Source organism: Melospiza melodia, chromosome 31 (genome assembly GCF_035770615.1).
Source record: "Melospiza melodia melodia isolate bMelMel2 chromosome 31, bMelMel2.pri, whole genome shotgun sequence".
Taxonomy (NCBI): Eukaryota; Metazoa; Chordata; class Aves; order Passeriformes; family Passerellidae; genus Melospiza; species Melospiza melodia.
The window spans coordinates 347,612-364,201 of record NC_086224.1 but is presented as its reverse complement, the minus strand read 5'-3'; the positions used below and the strand labels follow the sequence as shown (position 1 = coordinate 364,201).

The 16,590-nt window shown below is 64.4% G+C and overlaps 2 protein-coding genes across 2 annotated transcripts in view; both read left to right on the top strand.

The window, feature by feature from the left end:
• ITGA5 (integrin subunit alpha 5) overlaps positions 1-14,339 on the top strand; it is a 28,069-nt gene extending 13,730 nt beyond the window's left edge. The window contains 13 exon segments of the mRNA XM_063179200.1: positions 508-584; positions 587-659; positions 1,413-1,506; positions 2,338-2,417; positions 3,620-3,700; positions 5,035-5,137; positions 6,198-6,365; positions 7,490-7,567; positions 8,467-8,580; positions 9,963-10,064; positions 11,373-11,408; positions 11,410-11,496; positions 12,364-14,339. Of these exon segments, the coding sequence (XP_063035270.1) occupies positions 508-584; positions 587-659; positions 1,413-1,506; positions 2,338-2,417; positions 3,620-3,700; positions 5,035-5,137; positions 6,198-6,365; positions 7,490-7,567; positions 8,467-8,580; positions 9,963-10,064; positions 11,373-11,408; positions 11,410-11,496; positions 12,364-12,447 (1,177 nt within the window). The 3' untranslated portion in view covers positions 12,448-14,339.
• Positions 13,062-16,590, top strand: part of ZNF385A (zinc finger protein 385A) — a 9,330-nt gene continuing 5,801 nt past the window's right edge. The window contains 1 exon segment of the mRNA XM_063179199.1: positions 13,062-13,121. Coding sequence (XP_063035269.1) covers positions 13,062-13,121 — 60 coding nt within the window.

The following is a 16,590-nucleotide window of genomic DNA, read 5'->3' as shown; positions in this document are numbered from 1 at the left end:
TGATGTCCCCAATGTCCCCAATGTCCCCGATGTCCCCAATGTCCCCAGGGACCGCCGGGCCGTGTTCCTGGGGGACAGGAACCCCCTCAATGTGACGTTCCTGGGGGTGGTTTAGGATGTCCCCAATGATGTCCCCAATGATGTCCCCAATGTCCCCAATGTCCCCGATGATGTCCCCAGGGACCGCCGGGCCGTGTTCCTGGGGGACAGGAACCCCCTCAATGTGACGTTCCTGGGGATGGTTTAGGATGTCCCCAATGATGTCCCCAATGTCCCCAATGATGTCCCCAATGTCCCCGATGTCCCCAATGTCCCCAGGGACCGCCGGGCCGTGTTCCTGGGGGACAGGAACCCCCTCAATGTGACGTTCCTGGGGATGGTTTAGGATGTCCCCAATGATGTCCCCAATGTCCCCAATGTCCCCAATGTCCCCAATGATGTCCCCAATGATGTCCCCAATGATGTCCCCAATGTCCCCAATGTCCCCAATGTCCCCGATGTCCCCAGGGACCGCCGGGCCGTGTTCCTGGGGGACAGGAACCCCCTCAATGTGACGTTCCTGGCGCGCAACGTGGGCGAGGGCGGCGCCTACGAGGCCGAGCTGCACCTGCGCCCCCCCCCGGGCGCGCTCTACTCGGGGGTGCTGCGGCCCCACGGGGGTGAGGGGGCGCCGGGGGGCACCGGGGGGCACCGGGGGCACCCAGGGGTGGGCAGGGGGCTGCTGGTATCGGGGTCTGGGGGTTTGGAGGGGTTTGAAGGGGCTGGGGAGGCACTGTGAGGATGGGCAGGGGGCTGCTGGTACTGGGGTCTGGGGGTTTGCGGGGGTTTGAGGGGGTTTGGAGGGGCTGGGGAGGCACTGTGAAGGTGGGGAGGGGGTCACAGGCATTTGGGTCTGGGGGTTTGGAGGGGCTTGGAGGTGTTTGGAGGGGCTGGGGGGCACCCAGAGGGTGGGGAGGGGGTCACAGGCATTTGGGGGTGGGGGTTCAGAGGGGTTTGGGGGGGTTTGGAGGGACTGGGGCTGCACTCCGAAGGTGGGGAGGGGGCTGCTGGTATTGGGGTCTGGGGGCTTGGGGGGCTTTGGGGGGTCAGGGGGGGCACTCCGAAGGTGGGGAGGGGGTCACATGTATTGGGAGGAGGGGGCTTGGGGGCTTTGGGGGCTCAGGGGGGGCACCCCGAGGGTGGGGAGGGGGCTGCAGGCATTTGGGTCTGGGGGCTTGGGGGGCTTTGGGGGGTCAGGGGGGGCACCCCGAGGGTGGGGAGGGGGCCGTAGATATTGAGGGGAGGGCATTTGGGGGGGCTTGGGTGGTCTGGGGATATAGGGGGGGGGGGGTGAATTGGGGGTCCGGGGGGGGTCACTCGCCACCGCTGACCCCTCCCCCCCCCCCCCAATTCCTCTCTGTCCCCCTCCCCAGAATTTCTCTGCCCTGAGCTGCGAGCTGGGGGGGGGGCAACGGCTCGAGCCCCCTGGTCTGCGACCTGGGCAACCCCATGAAGGCGGGGGCCAGCGTGAGTGGGGCTGGGGGCTTCGGGGGGGGGGGGGGCTGGGGGGGTCTGGAGGGGGATCTGGGGGGGTTTTGGGGGGATTTGGGGGGGTTTTGGGGGGGGTCTGGATGGGTTTTTGGGGCGTTTTTGGGGGGCGTTTGTGAGGGTTTGGGGGGATTTGGGGAGGTCTGGGGGGGCTTTGGGAGGGGTTTTATGGGGGGTCTGGGGGCTTTGGGGCATCTAGGGGGGTCTGGAGGGGGATTTGGGGGGGTTTTTGGGGGGTTTTTGGGGGGGGTCTGGAGGGGTTTTTGGGGCATTTTTGGGGGGCGTTTGTGAGGGTTTGGGGGGATTTGGGGAGGTCTGGGGGGCTTTGGTGGGGCTCTCTGGGAGGGTTTTGGGGGGGGGGTCTGGGGGCTTTGGGGGGTCTGGGGGGGTCTGGAGTGGGATTTGGGGGGTCTGGGGGAGAGTTTGGGGGATTTGTGGGGGTTTTGGGGGTATTTTGGGGGGTCTTTGGGAGGGTTTTAGGGGGGTTTTGGGGGGTCTGGGCGGGTTTTGAGGGGGTTTGGGGGGATTTTGGGGAGTTTTGGGGAGTTTTGGGGGGATTTTGGGGAGTTTTGGGGGGGTCTTGGAGGGGCTTGGGGGGATTTGGGTTTTGTGGGGGTCTGGGGGGTCCGGAGGGGCTTTTGGGGGGGATTTGTGAGGGTTTTGGGGGATTTGGGGGGTTCAGGGCAGTCTGGGTGGATCTTGAGGGGATTTGGGAGATTTTGGGGGGCTCCGGGGGATTAGGGGGGGTTATGGGGGTTTTGGGGGGGGGGGTCCCGGCTGAGCCCCCAACCCCCCCCTCCCCACCCACAGATTTGGGGGGGGCTGCGTTTCACCCTCCCCCACCTGAGCGACAACAGCAGCAGCGTCCGCTTCGAGCTGCAGATCCGCAGGTGGGGCTGGGGGCGCCCCGAAATGGGGAGACCCCGAAATGGGGGCACCCCGAAATGGGGGGCAGCCCGAAATGGGGGCATCCTGAAATGGGGGGCATCCTGAAATGGGGGCATCCTGAAATGGGGGGCATCCTGAAATGGGGGCGCCCCGAAATGGGGGGCACCCCAAAATTGGGGGCATCCCAAAATGGGGGGCACCCCGAAATGGGGGGTATCCTGAAATGGGGGCACCCCGAAATGGCGGCACCCCAAAATGGCGGCAGCCCGAAATGGGGGGCATTCTGAAATGGGGGGCATCCTGAAATGGGGGCACCCCAAAATTGGGGCACCCCGAAATTGGGGGCATCCTGAAATGGGGGCATCCCAAAATGGCAGCACCCCAAAACTGGGGGCACCCCGAAATTGGGGGCATCCTGAAATGGGGGCACTCCGAAATGGCGGCACCCCGAAATTGGGGGCACCCCGAAATGGGGGGCATCCCGAAATGGGGGTATCCCGAAATGGGGGCACCCCAAAATGGGGGGCATCCTGAAATGGGGGGCAGCCCGAAATTGGGGGCACCCCAAAATGGCGGCACCCCAAAATGGGGGGCAGCCCGAAATGGGGGCTCCCCAAAATGGGGGCATCCTGAAATGGGGGCATCCTGAAATGGGGGCACCCCGAAATGGCGGCACCCCAAAATGGGGGGCACAGTGGGGCACCCCAAACTCGGGGTGGGGGCACGGGGGGAGCGGTACCCCCAGTTTGGGGGGATCAGGGGGGTCCCGGCACCTCCAGTTTTGGGGTTTGGGGTGGGGGGGGGGGGGGTCAGAGGTCCCGGCAGCCCCATTTTAGGGGGGTCACGGGGGGGGGGTGGCACCCCCAATTTGGGGAGCCAAGGGGGGGTCCCAGGAGCTGGGGGGGACACCCGGAGTGAGGGGAGTCCCTGTCACAGGTTTTTTGGGTGGGGGGGGGTGGTTCGTGACCCTGGAGGTGTCCCCAGATTGTGGGGGGGGGTCTCTGGGGGTGTCCCTAAAGGGGTCGGGGGTCCCTAATGGGGGTCGGGGTCCCTAAAGGGGTCGGGGGTCCCTAATGGAGATCGGGGGTCCCGGGGGTGTCCCTAAAGGGGTCGGGGGTCCCTAAAGGGGTCAGGGGTCCCCAAAGGGGTCGGGGGTCCCTGGGGGGAGGGGTCCGGGCCGTGACCCCCCCCCCGCCCCCCGCAGCAAGAACGCCAACAACTCGCAGAGCGCCGTGGTGCCGGTGGCGCTGGCCGTGAGGGCGGCAACGAGGGTGTCCGTGCTGGGGTGAGTGACACTGGGGACATGGGGACACTGGGGACACTGGGGACATTGGGGACAGCCTGGGGACACACTGGGGACATGGGGACACTGGGGACACTGGGGACACTGGGGACATGGGGACACTGGGGACACTGGGGACACTGGGGACATGGGGACACTGGGGACACTGGGGACACTGGGGACAGCCAGGGGACACTGGGGACATGGGGACAACGAGGGTGTCCGTGCTGGGGTGAGTGACACTGGGGGACATTGGGGACACTGGGGACACTGGGGACATGGGGACAACGAGGGTGTCCGTGCTGGGGTGAGTGACACTGGGGACACTGGGGACATGGGGACACTGGGGACACTGGGGACATGGGGACATGGGGACACCAGGCAACGAGGGTGTCCGTGCTGGGGTGAGTGACACCAACAGGGGACACTGGGGACACTGGGGACATGGGGACACACTGGGGACACTGGGGACACTGGGGACACTGGGGACACTGGGGACATGGGGACATGGGGACATGGGGACATGGGGACATGGGGACAACGAGGGTGTCCGTGCTGGGGTGAGTGACACCAACAGGGGACACTGGGGACACTGGGGACATGGGGACACACTGGGGACACTGGGGACACTGGGGACACTGGGGACATTGGGGACAGCCAGGGGACACTGGGGACATGGGGACATTGGGGACACACTGGGGACACCAGGCAACGAGGGTGTCCGTGCTGGGGTGAGTGACACTGGGGACACTGGGGACACTGGGGACATGGGGACATGGGGACATGGGGACACCAGGCAACGAGGGTGTCCGTGCTGGGGTGAGTGACACCAACAGGGGACACTGGGGACACTGGGGACACTGGGGACACTGGGGACACACTGGGGACACTGGGGACACTGGGGACATGGGGACAACGAGGGTGTCCGTGCTGGGGTGAGTGACACCAACAGGGGACACTGGGGACACACTGGGGACATGGGGACACTGGGGACATTGGGGACACACTGGGGACACCAGGCAACGAGGGTGTCCGTGCTGGGGTGAGTGACACTGGGGACACTGGGGACAGCCTGGGGACACTGACAGGGACAGCCAGAGTGTCCGTGCTGGGGTGAGTGACAATGGGGACATCAACAGGGGACATGGGGACAGCCTGGGGACACGCAGGGGACACGAGGGCACCTGAGATCTTCCCAAGGCTCTGAGTGTCCCCTCCTTGTCCACCGTGGGTTGGGTGACACGGAGGTGACACGGAGGTGACAGGAGGGGACAGGAGGTGACACGGAGGTGACACGGAGGTGACACACAGCGCTGTCCCCCCCGGTGTCCCCGCAGGGTGTCCCGGCCCGACGTTGTCACCATCCCCGAGGGGGGGTGGGGGCCCGACCCCCCCCAGCGGCTGCAGGACCTGGGGCCACCCGTGGAGCACGTCTACGAGGTGGGGACACGCCTGTCCCCAACCCGGGTCACAGTGTCACCAAACCCGGGGTCACTGTGTCCCCAATCTGGGGGTCACAATGTCCCCAAACCCCGGGCGTCTCTGTGTCCTCAACCCGGGTCACAGTGTCACCAAACCCGGGGCTCTGTGTCCTCAACCCGGGTCACAGTGTCACCAAACCCGGGGTCTCTGTGTCCTCAACCCGGGTCACAGTGTCACCAAACCCGGGGTCACTGTGTCCCCAATCTGGGGGTCACAATGTCCCCAAACCCGGGGTCACTGTGTCCCCAACCCGGGTCACAATGTCACCAAACCCGGGGCTCTGTGTCCCCAACCCTGGGTCACAATGTCCCCAAACCTGGGGTCACTGTGTCCCCAATCTGGGGGTCACAATGTCCCCAAACCCCGGGCGTCTCTGTGTCCTCAACCCTGTGATCTCCATGTGCCCAACCCTGGGGTTCCCACGTCACCAACCTGGGGTCCTGTGTCCCCAACCCTGGGGTCACAATGTCCCCAGCCCTGGGGTCCCGATGTCCCTAATCCCAGGGTCTCTGTGTCCCCAACCCGGGGGTCACAATGTCCCCACCTTGGGAGTCCTGATGTCCCCAACCCTGGGTGTCCTGATGTCCCAAACCCCGTGATCCCCGGTCCCTCACCCGCGGGTCCCCATGTCCCCAAATCGGGGCTGTCCCACCATCCCCGAGCCCTGGGGGTCCCCATGTCCCCTCCTGTGTCCCTCCATGTCCCCCCATGTCCTGACCCCGTGTCCCCTCCTGTGTCCCCCCGTGTCCCCAGGTGGTGAACGAGGGTCCCATTGCCCCGTGTCCCCCCGTGTCCCCATGTCCTGACCCCGTGTCCCCATGTCCTGACCCCATGTCCCCATGTCCTGACCCCGTGTCCCCCTGTGTCCCCATGTCCTGACCCCATGTCCCCATGTCCTGACCCCGTGTCCCCATGTCCTGACCCCGTGTCCCCGTGTCCCCAGGTGGTGAACGAGGGTCCCATTGCCCCGTGTCCCCCCGTGTCCCCATGTCCTGACCCCGTGTCCCCATGTCCCCAGGTGGTGAACGAGGGTCCCGGCGCCATCAGCCAGGGCACGCTGGAGCTCAGCTGTCCCCTGGGCCACCGCGGCCACCCCCTGCTCTACGTCACCGGCCACGAGGGGCTGCACAACTGCACGGCCAGCCACGGCAGCGACCCCCTCGGGCTGCTGGGGACAGCGGGGACGGTGGGGACGGTGGGGGTAATGGGGACATTGGGGACATTGGGGACAGCAGGGACAATGGGGGGACAATGGGATAATGGGGACAATGGGGGGACAATGGGGACATTGGGGACGGGGGGGTAATGGGGACAGTGGGGACAGTGGGGACATTGGGGACAGCAGGGACAATGGGGGGACAATGGGATAATGGGGACAATGGGGGGACAATGGGGACATTGGGGACAGGGGGGTAATGGGGACATTGGGGACAGTGGGGACGGTGGGGACAGTGGGGGCAACAGGGACAACAGGGACAATGGGGGGACAATGGGGATAATGGGGACAATGGGGGGACATTGGGGGCAATGGGGACAGGGGGACAATGGGGATAATGGGGACAATGGGGGGACATTGAGGACAGGGGGGACATTGGGGATAGTGGGGACATTGGGGACAGGGGGGACAGTGGGGGTAATGGGGACAATGGGGACAGTGGGGACAGTGGGGGTAATGGGGACAGGGGCACAGGGGGACAGTGGGGGTAATGGGGACAATGGGGGGACATTGGGGGCAGGGGGGACAGTGGGGGCAACGGGGACAACAGGGACAATGGGGACAGTGGGGGTAATGGGGACAACGGGAACAGGGAGGGCAACGGGGACAATGGGGACAATGGGGACAGTGGGGACAATGGGGACAGGGGGGACAGGGAGGACATTGGGGATAGTGGGGACATTGGGGATGGGGGGGGGGGATATTGGGGATAATGGGGACATTGGGGACAAGGAGGAACCGGGGGGACACTGGGGATGGGAGAGGACAATGTGGGCAACGGGGACATTGGGGACAGGGGGGACAATGGGGGTAATGGGGACACGAGGGACGGTGGGGACAATGGGGACATTGGGGACACTGGGTGGCACTGGGGACATCGGGAGGTGCCGGGGGTGGCTGGCACAGGGCTGTCCCCAGCGCTGTCCCCGTGTCCCCAGCGCTGTCCCCGTGTCCCCAGCGCTGTCCCCAGCCCTGTCCCCAGCGCTGTCCCCATGTCCCCAGCCCTGTCCCCAGCGCTGTCCCCGTGTCCCCAGCACTGTCCCCAGCCCTGTCCCCAGCGCTGTCCCCAGCACTGTCCCCTGTCCCCATTGCAGGAGCGGGAGCAGAGCCCGGGTCCCCACGTGCTGCAGCGCCGGGACACCGGGGACACTGGGGACACTGGGGACAGCCTGGTGAGTGTCACTGTCCCCTTGTCTGTCCCCTTGTCCCTGCCACGCCCACGGGACTGTCCCGAGTGTCCCCAAGGCGGGGGCGCTGCGGTGACACCGGGGGGTGGCAGGGGTAGGGGGGTGACCAAGAGTGACCAAGAGTGACCAAGAGTGACCAGTGGTGACCCAGGGATGACCCAGGAGTGACCCAGGGATGACCCAGGAGTGACCAAGGAGTGACCCAGGGATGACCCAGGAGTGACCAAGGAGTGACCCAGGAGTGACCAAGGGTGACCAGGGGTGACCCAGGGGTGACCAAGGGTGACCAAGGGTGACCCAGGGGTGACCCAGGGGTGACCAAGGAGTGACCCAGGGATGACCCAGGGATGACCCAGGAGTGACCCAGGGATGACCCAGGAGTGACCAAGGGTGACCAAGAGTGACCAAGAGTGACCAGTGGTGACCAGGGGGTGACCCAAGGATGACCCAGGAGTGACCAAGGGTGACCAAGGGTGACCAAGGGTGACCTAAGGATGACCCAGGGGTGACCCAGGGATGACCCAGGAGTGACCAAGGGTGACCAGGGGTGACCCAGGAGTGACCAGTGGCGACTGAGGGTGACCAGGGGTGACAGGGGATGACCAGTAGTGACCAGGGATGACCTGGGGGTGACTGGGGGGTGACCCGTGGTGACCCGCGGTGCCCCGTGGTGACTCTGGGGGTGGCCATGGTGGCCCGTGGTGACTCTGGGGGTGGCCATGGTGGCCCGCGGTGCCCCGCGGTGCCCCGTGGTGACTCCGGGAGTGGCCATGGTGGCCTGCGGTGCCCCATGGTGACTCTGGGGGTGGCCATGGTGCCCCGTGGTGACTCTGGGGGTGCCCCATGGTGACTCTGGGGGTGCCCGTGGTGACACCCGTGCCCAGGTGTGTCCCGAGGCCGAGTGTTTCCGGCTGAGCTGCCCCTCGGGGGCGCTGGAGCGGCAGCAGCGCGTCACCCTGCGCCTCGGCTTCCGCATCAGGAGCCCCCCCCCGCGACAGGTGAGACCCCAAAACCCCCCCGGGACCCCAAAACACTCAGGGCCCCCCCCCCCCCCTGGGACACCAACACAGCCCTGGGACCCCAAAACAGCCCTGGGACCCCAAAACTTGCCCGGGACTTCCCTGGCACCCCAAACACCTTGGGACCACCCTCAGGGACCCCAAAACGGCCAGGGGCTCCCCCGAACCCCCCCCGGGACCCCAACACGGCCCTGGGACCCCAAAACAGCCTGGGACCACCGTGAGCCCCTCGGGGTCCTGGGACCCTCCCCAAATTCCCAGGGAACCCCCCCCAAAATCCCTGGGAGCCCCCCGGAACCTGTCCTGAACCTTGGGACCCCCCGGGACCCCCCCGGGATTCCCCATGCAGGGACCTGGGGTGTCCCCCGTGTGTCCCCGTGTGGCAGTGACGGTGGCACTGACGGGATGTCCCCTTTGTCCCCCGTGTCCCCTCTGTGTGCCCTGTGTGTCCCATTGGCACTGGGGGAATGTCCCCACGTGTCCCCGTGGCACTGACACTGTTCCTGTGTCCCCTGTGTGTCCCCTGTGTGTCCTTGTGTGTCCCCGTGTGTCTCTGTGACACTGACACTGTCCCTGTGTCCCCACGTGTCCCTGTGACACTGACACTGTCCCCGTGTGTCCCTGTGTGTCCCTGTGTGTCCCCGTGACACTGACACTGTCCCCGTGTCCCCTCTGTGTCCCCTGTGTCCCCTGTGTGTCCCCTGTGTCCCTGTGACACTGACACTGTCCCCGTGTCCCCTGTGTGTCCCTGTGACACTGACACTGTCCCCCCATGTCCCTGTGACACTGACACTGTCCCCGTGTCCCCTGTGTCCCCTGTGTCCCTGTGTGTCCCTGTGTGTCCCCGTGTGTCCCTGTGGCACCGACACTGTCCCTATGTGTCCTTGTGACACTGACACTGTCCCTGTGTGTCCCTGTGACACCGACACTGTCCCCATGTCCTCTATGTGGTGTCCCTGTGTCCCCGTGTCCCTTGTGTGTCCCTGTGTGTCCCTGTGACACCAACACTGTCCCTGTGGCACTGACACTGTCCCCCGTGTGCCTCTGTGACACTGTCCCTGTCCCCATGTCCCCTATGTGTCCCTGTGTCCCGTGTGTCCCTGTGACACTCACACTGTCCCCGTGTGTCCCCGTGGCACCGACACTGTCCCTGTGACACTGACACTGTCCCCGTGTGTCCCCGTGGCACCGACACTGTCCCTGTGACACTGACTCTGTCCCCGTGTGTCCCCGTGGCACCGACACTGTCCCTGTGACACTGACACTGTCCCTGTGTGTCCCTGTGACACCGACACTGTCCCTGTGACACTGACTCTGTCCCCGTGTGTCCCCTGTGACACTCACACTGTCCCCTGTCCCAGCGGGAGCTGTGGCCGCTGTCCCTGCGCTGTGACGCCGAGTTCCGCGTGCTGCAGCTGCCCTACAGAGTGCGGCCCGACAGCCACCCCCGGCACCGCCTGCAGGTGACACTGGGGACACTGGGGACATTGGGGGGGACACTGAGGGGACATGGGGGACATTGGGGGTGTCACAGCTGCCCTACAGAGTGCGGCCCGACAGCCACCCCCGGCACCGACTGCAGGTGACACTGGGGACACTGGGGACATTGGGGGGGACACTGAGGGGACACTGGGGACATTGGGGACACTGGGGGTGTCACAGCTGCCCTACAGAGTGCGGCCCGACAGCCACCCCCGGCACCGCCTGCAGGTGACACTGGGGACACTGAGGGGACATGGGGGACACTGAGGGGACACGGGGACATTGGGGACACTGAGGGGACATGGGGACATTGGGGACATGGGGGACACTGGGGACACTGGGGACATTGGGGACACTGGGGGTGTCACAGCTGCCCTACAGAGTGCGGCCCGACAGCCACCCCCGGCACCGCCTGCAGGTGACACTGGGGACACTGGGGACACTGGGGGACACTGAGGGGACATGGGGACATTGGGGACACTGAGGGGACACGGGGACATTGGGGGTGTCACAGCTGCCCTACAGAGTGCGGCCGGACAGCCACCCCCGGCACCGCCTGCAGGTGACACTGGGACGCTGGGGACACTGAGGGGACATGGGGGACACTGAGGGGACATGGGGACATTGGGGACATGGGGGACACTGGGGACACGGGGGACATTGGGGACGCTGGGGTAACACAGGGCTCACAGCTGCCCTACAGAGTGCGGCCCGACAGCCACCCCGGCACCGCCTGCAGGTGACACTGGGGACACTGGGGACACTGAGGGGACACGGGGACATTGGGGACACTGGGGACACTGAGGGGACATGGGGGACATTGGGGGTGTCACAGCTGCCCTACAGAGTGCGGCCCGACAGCCACCCCCGGCACCGCCCCTGCAGGTGACACTGGGGACACTGAGGGGACACTGAGGGGACATGGGGACACTGGGGACACTGGGGGGGACACTGAGGGGACATGGGGACATTGGGGACACTGAGGGGACACGGGGACATTGGGGGTGTCACAGCTGCCCTACAGAGTGCGGCCGGACAGCCACCCCCGGCACCGCCTGCAGGTGACACTGGGGACACTGGGGACACTGAGGGGACATGGGGGACACTGAGGGGACACTGGGGACACGGGGGACATGGAGGGGACGGGGCTGTTTGGGGGTGACACCGTGGGTGACACCGCGGTCTGGGGTTGGCAGGTGGTGACAGCAGCGCTGGTGAGCTCCTGCCCTGAGGCAGGTGGCACTGGGTGACACGGGGGTGACACTGTGTGGCGCTGTCCCTGTCCCCAGGTGGTGACGGCGCTGTCGCGGGCCCGGCCCGAGGCGGGCGGGGGGGGTCCCGGTGTGGGCGGTGGTCCTGGCCGTGCTCCTGGGGCTGCTCCTGCTCGGCCTCCTCTGCTACGGCCTCTACAAGGTGGGGCTGGGGGCAACGGGGGGGGTTTGGGGGGGGCTGGGGGGGCTCTGCAAGGTGGGGCTGGGGGCAACGGGGGGATTTGGGGGTCACAGAGGGGCTGGGGGGCTCTGCAAGGTGGGGCTGGGGGCTCTGGGGGGATTTGGGGGGGTCACAGGGGGCTGGGGGGCTCTGCAAGGTGGGGCTGGGGGCATTTTGGGGGGCTGGGGGGGGGTTTTGGGAGGGTCACAGGGGTCAAAGGGGTCGGGGGGGCTCTACAAGGCGGGGCTGGGGGATCTGGAGGGGATTTGGGGGATCTGGGGAGTCTCTACAAGGGGGCTTGGGGGCACTTGAGGGGGTCTGGGGGGGATTTGGGGGGGTCACAGGGGTCTGGGGGGCTCTGCAAGGTGGGGCTGGGGGGATCTGATGGGGATTTGAGGGGGTCTGGGGGGGATTTGGGGGGGTCACAGGGGTCTGGGAGGGCTCTGCAAGGTGGGGCTGGGGGCATTTTGGGGGCTCTACAGGGTGGGGCTGGGGGCTCTGGGTGGGATCTGGTGGCGTTTGGGGGGGACTCTGGGGGGGTGTGAGGGGGTCTGGGGGGGATTTGGGGGCATTTGAGGGGGTCTGGGGGGGATTTGGGGGGGTCACGGGGGTCTGGGGGGGATTTGGGGGGTCACGGGGGTCTGGGGCTTCTGCAAGGCAGGGATGAGGAGCTTGAGGGGCACGGGGGGCGTTGGGGGGCACTGGGGACACGCTGGGGGCTTTGGGGAGGGACAGAGGGGGCACAGCGAGCCCAGGGGACGCTCAGGGCGGGCGCAGGGACACGGGGTGGCGCTGGGGACATTTCGGGGTCCCCCTGACCCCCCGTCCCCCCGTCCCTGTCCCCCCCAGCTGGGGTTCTTCAAGCGCTCGGGGCCCTACGGCACCGCCATGGAGAAGGCGCAGCTGAAACCCCAGGCGGCCTCCGAGGCCTGAGGGGACCCCGCGGTGACAGCTGGGGACACCCACGGCCTGAGGGGACCCCGCGGTGACAGGGACACCCTGTCCTGTCCCCACGCTGGGGACCCCGCGGTGACAGCTGGGGACAGCCCGGGATGGGGACCCCGCGGTGACAGGGACACCCACGGCCTGAGGGGACCCCGCGGTGACAGGGACACCCTGTCCTGTCCCCACGCTGGGGACCCTGCGGTGACAGCTGGGGACAGCCCGGGATGGGGACATGCATGGCCTGGGGACACCCCATGGCTTCAGGACATCCCCATGGCTTGGGGACACGTCACTGCCAGAGGACATCTCTCACAGCTTGGGGACATCCATGGCCAGGGACACCCTCGGCTTGGGGACAACCTCATGGCTTGGGGACACCCACAGGCAGGAGCACCCTCGGCTTGGGGACATCCATGGCCTGGGGACACTCCATGGCTTCGGGACATCCACGGCCTGGGGACATCTCACGGCTTGGGGACATGTCACAGCTTGGGGACACTCCATGGCTTGGGGCCCCCCGCAAGGACAGTGTCACCTGCACAACTGGGGACCCTGCAAGGACAATGTCACCTGCACCAGCGGTGTCACCTGCACGGCCGGGGATGTCCCCAGCGCTGGGACCCCACACTGCCAATGTCACCCGCATGGCCAATGTCACCCGCGTCGGTGACATCCCCCGCTCCACGCCCCCGGCTGGGGACACCCACGGCGCCCACCCCCACACACTGAACTGTCACCGGGCTGGGGACATTGTCACTGAACTGTCACCGGGCTGGGGACACTGTCCCATGACTGTCACCGGGCTGGGGACACTGTCACTGAACTGTCACCGGGCTGGGGACATTGTCACTGAACTGTCACCAGGCTGGGGACACTGTCCCATGAACTGTCACCGAGCTGGGGACACTGTCCATGAACTGTCACCGGGCTGGGGACATTGTCACTGAACTGTCACCAGGCTCAGGACACAATCACAGAACTGTCACCGGGCTGGGGACACTGTCAGCAGGCTCAGGACACTGTCCCAGAACTGTCACCAGGCTGGGGACATTGTCCCAGGAACTGTCACTGCATTAGGGACGCTGTCACTGAATGTCACCGAGTTGGGGACCCTGTCCCATGAACTGTCACCAGGCTGGGGACACTGTCCCAGAACTGTCACCGAGCTGGGGACATTGTCCCAGGAACTGTCACCAGGCTGGGGACACTGTCCCAAACTGTCACCAGGCTGGGGACACTGTCCCAGGAACTGTCACCAGGCTGGGGACACTGTCCCAAACTGTCACCGCGCTGCACCAGGACGTGTCCCCAAGGCACAGCTGCCACCACCGGTTTGGGGACACCAAACTGGGAACAAGCAGGAGTTGTCACCAGCGGGGACTGTCACCAGCAGACCAGGGACTGTCACCACTGGACCTGGAATTGTCACCACCGGTGGGAACTGTCACCATTGGACTGGGAATTGTCACCACAGGACTGGGAACTGGTGGCACCTGGGTGACGCCGAGCTGCCACCCGCCACGGACACTGCAGGGGACACAGAGACACTACAGGGACACAGCAGGGACACCATGGGGACACCAGGACACCGTGGGGACACCTGTGGGACACCTGTGTGACACCGGGACGTGTCCCCGGCGCCGTCGCCTCACCCAGGACAGGGCCTGGGTGGCACCTGGGGACGGTGTCGCGGCGTCACCCTGTGCCAGCGTGACCCGGGGACGCTGCCCCCCGGTGCCACCCTCTGTCACCCGATGCCACCCGGTGTCCCCTCCCTGCACTGCCCGCCCCCCCCGGGCACCTCACTTTGCACTGACCCCGAGCTGGGGGCACAGCCCGGCCCCGGTGTCCCCAAGGTGTCCCTGGGTGTCCCCGGGGTGTCCCCAGGGTGTCCCCAAGGTGTCCCCAAGGTGTCCCCGGTGTCACGGGGGGTTTGCACTATGGCGGGGGGGGGGAGGGGGGGGCAGAGGGGGCGTGGCTTCGGTTTGTATTTAATTATGGGGGGGGGGCGGCCTCGGGGCCCCCCCAATAAACGAGTCTGACCCACAGGGACCCTGGGGACACTCAGGGACACGAGGGGACAGGGGGACACACGCAGGGATGTCGGGCACACCAGGGGACACTTGGGGACAGGGAGGGCCCTTTGGGAACTGGGGGGGGGGGGACACACTTGGGGACACAGGGGACACACTTGGGGACACAAGGGGACACTCGGGGACAGGGGGACACACTCGGGGACACAGGGGGACACTCAGGGACAGGGGGACGTGAGGATATGGGGACACACATGGACAGGAGGACACGGGGACAGAGGGACACGGTGACAGTGGGACACACAAGGGGATGGGGGACACAGGGACACACTCAGGGACAGGGGGACGGGGGACACACGCAGGGACACATTTGGGGACACAGGGACACGGTGACGGGGGACACAGAGGGACAGGGGACACACTTGGGGACAGAGGGAGAGGGGACACGGGGACACGGTGACAGTGGGACACACAGAGGGATGGGGGACACAGGGACAGGGGGACAGGGGACACACGCGGGGACACATTTGGGGACACAGGGACACACAGAGGGATGGGGGACACAGGGACATGGGGACACACGGGGACATGGGGACACACACAGGGACACACTTGGGGACACACAAAGGGACACACTTGGGGACACACACAGGGACATGGGACACACGGGGACAGGGTGACAAGGGGACACACACAGGGACGCAGTTGGGGACACACAAAGGGACATGGGGACACGCTTGGCGACACGGTGCCACCGCGGCGGTCACGGCCGCTGCCCCCGGACACTGCCGGGGCTCAATTACACCTCATTAGCAGCCGGGACTCGTCCGGCGTCAATAATTAATTATCGAGTCATCAATCATTCATTAATGATTCATCAATAATTCATTGATCGTTCATCGGTAATCCACGGATAATTCACGGATAATTCATCAATAATTTACTGATAATTCACTGATAATTCATCGATAATTCACCAATCATTGACCCCCCCCCCCCGGCCCCCCAAACACCACCGAGACCCCAAAATCAGAGACCCCAAAATCCAGAGAATCCAAAATTCAGAGAATCCAAAATTCACTGAACCCAAAATCCAGAGAATCCAAAATTCAGCGACCCCAAAATCCAGAGAATCCAAAATTCAGTGACCCCAAAATCAGAGACCCCAAAATCCAGAGAACCCAAAATCCAGAGAACCCAAAATTCAGTGACCCCAAAATCCAGAGAACCCAAAATCCAGAGAATCCAAAATTCACTGAACCCAAAATCCAGAGAATCCAAAATTCAGCGACCCCAAAATCCAGAGAATCCAAAATTCAGTGACCCCAAAAATCCGGAGTCCCCCAAATTCTGAGAACACAAAATCCAGGAACACAAAATTCAGAAACTCCAAAATCCAGAGAATCCAAAATCAGAGGATCCCAAAATTCAGAGACCCCAAAAATCCAGGGAACACAAAATTCAGGATTTTGGGGTCCCTGCATTTTGGGGTCTCTGAATTTTGAGGTCTGTGAATTTCGTGTTCTCTGAATTTGGGTTCTGTGAATTTTGGAGTTTCTGAATTTTGTGTTCCCTGGATTTTGGGTTCTCAGAATTTTGGGGACTCTGGGTTATTGGGGTCTCTGGATTTTGGGGATTTCTGGATTTTTGGGGCCCTGATTTCGGGGCCTCTGAATTTGGGTGCTCTGAATTTGGGGTTCTCTGATTTTGGGGTTTCTAGATTTTGTGTTCTCTGAATTTCAGGTCTCTAAATTTTGGGTTCTCTGGATTTTAGGTTCTCCGAATTTTGGGGTCCCTGGATTTTTGAGGTCTCTGAATTTTGGGATCCTCTGAATTTGGGGTCTCTGGATTTTGGAGTTTCTGAATTTTGTGTTCCCTGGATTTTGTGTTCTCAGAATTTGGGGGACTCTGGATTTTTGGGGTCCCTGGGTTTTGGGATTTCTGGATTTTATGTTCTCCGAATTTTGGGGTCCCTGCATTTTGAGTTTGCTGGGTTTTGTGTTCTCAGAATTTTGGAGTCCCTGGATTTTTGGGGGGCTCTGATTTTTGGGGTCTGTGAATTTTGGGATCTCAGAATTTTGGGGTCTCAGATTTTGTA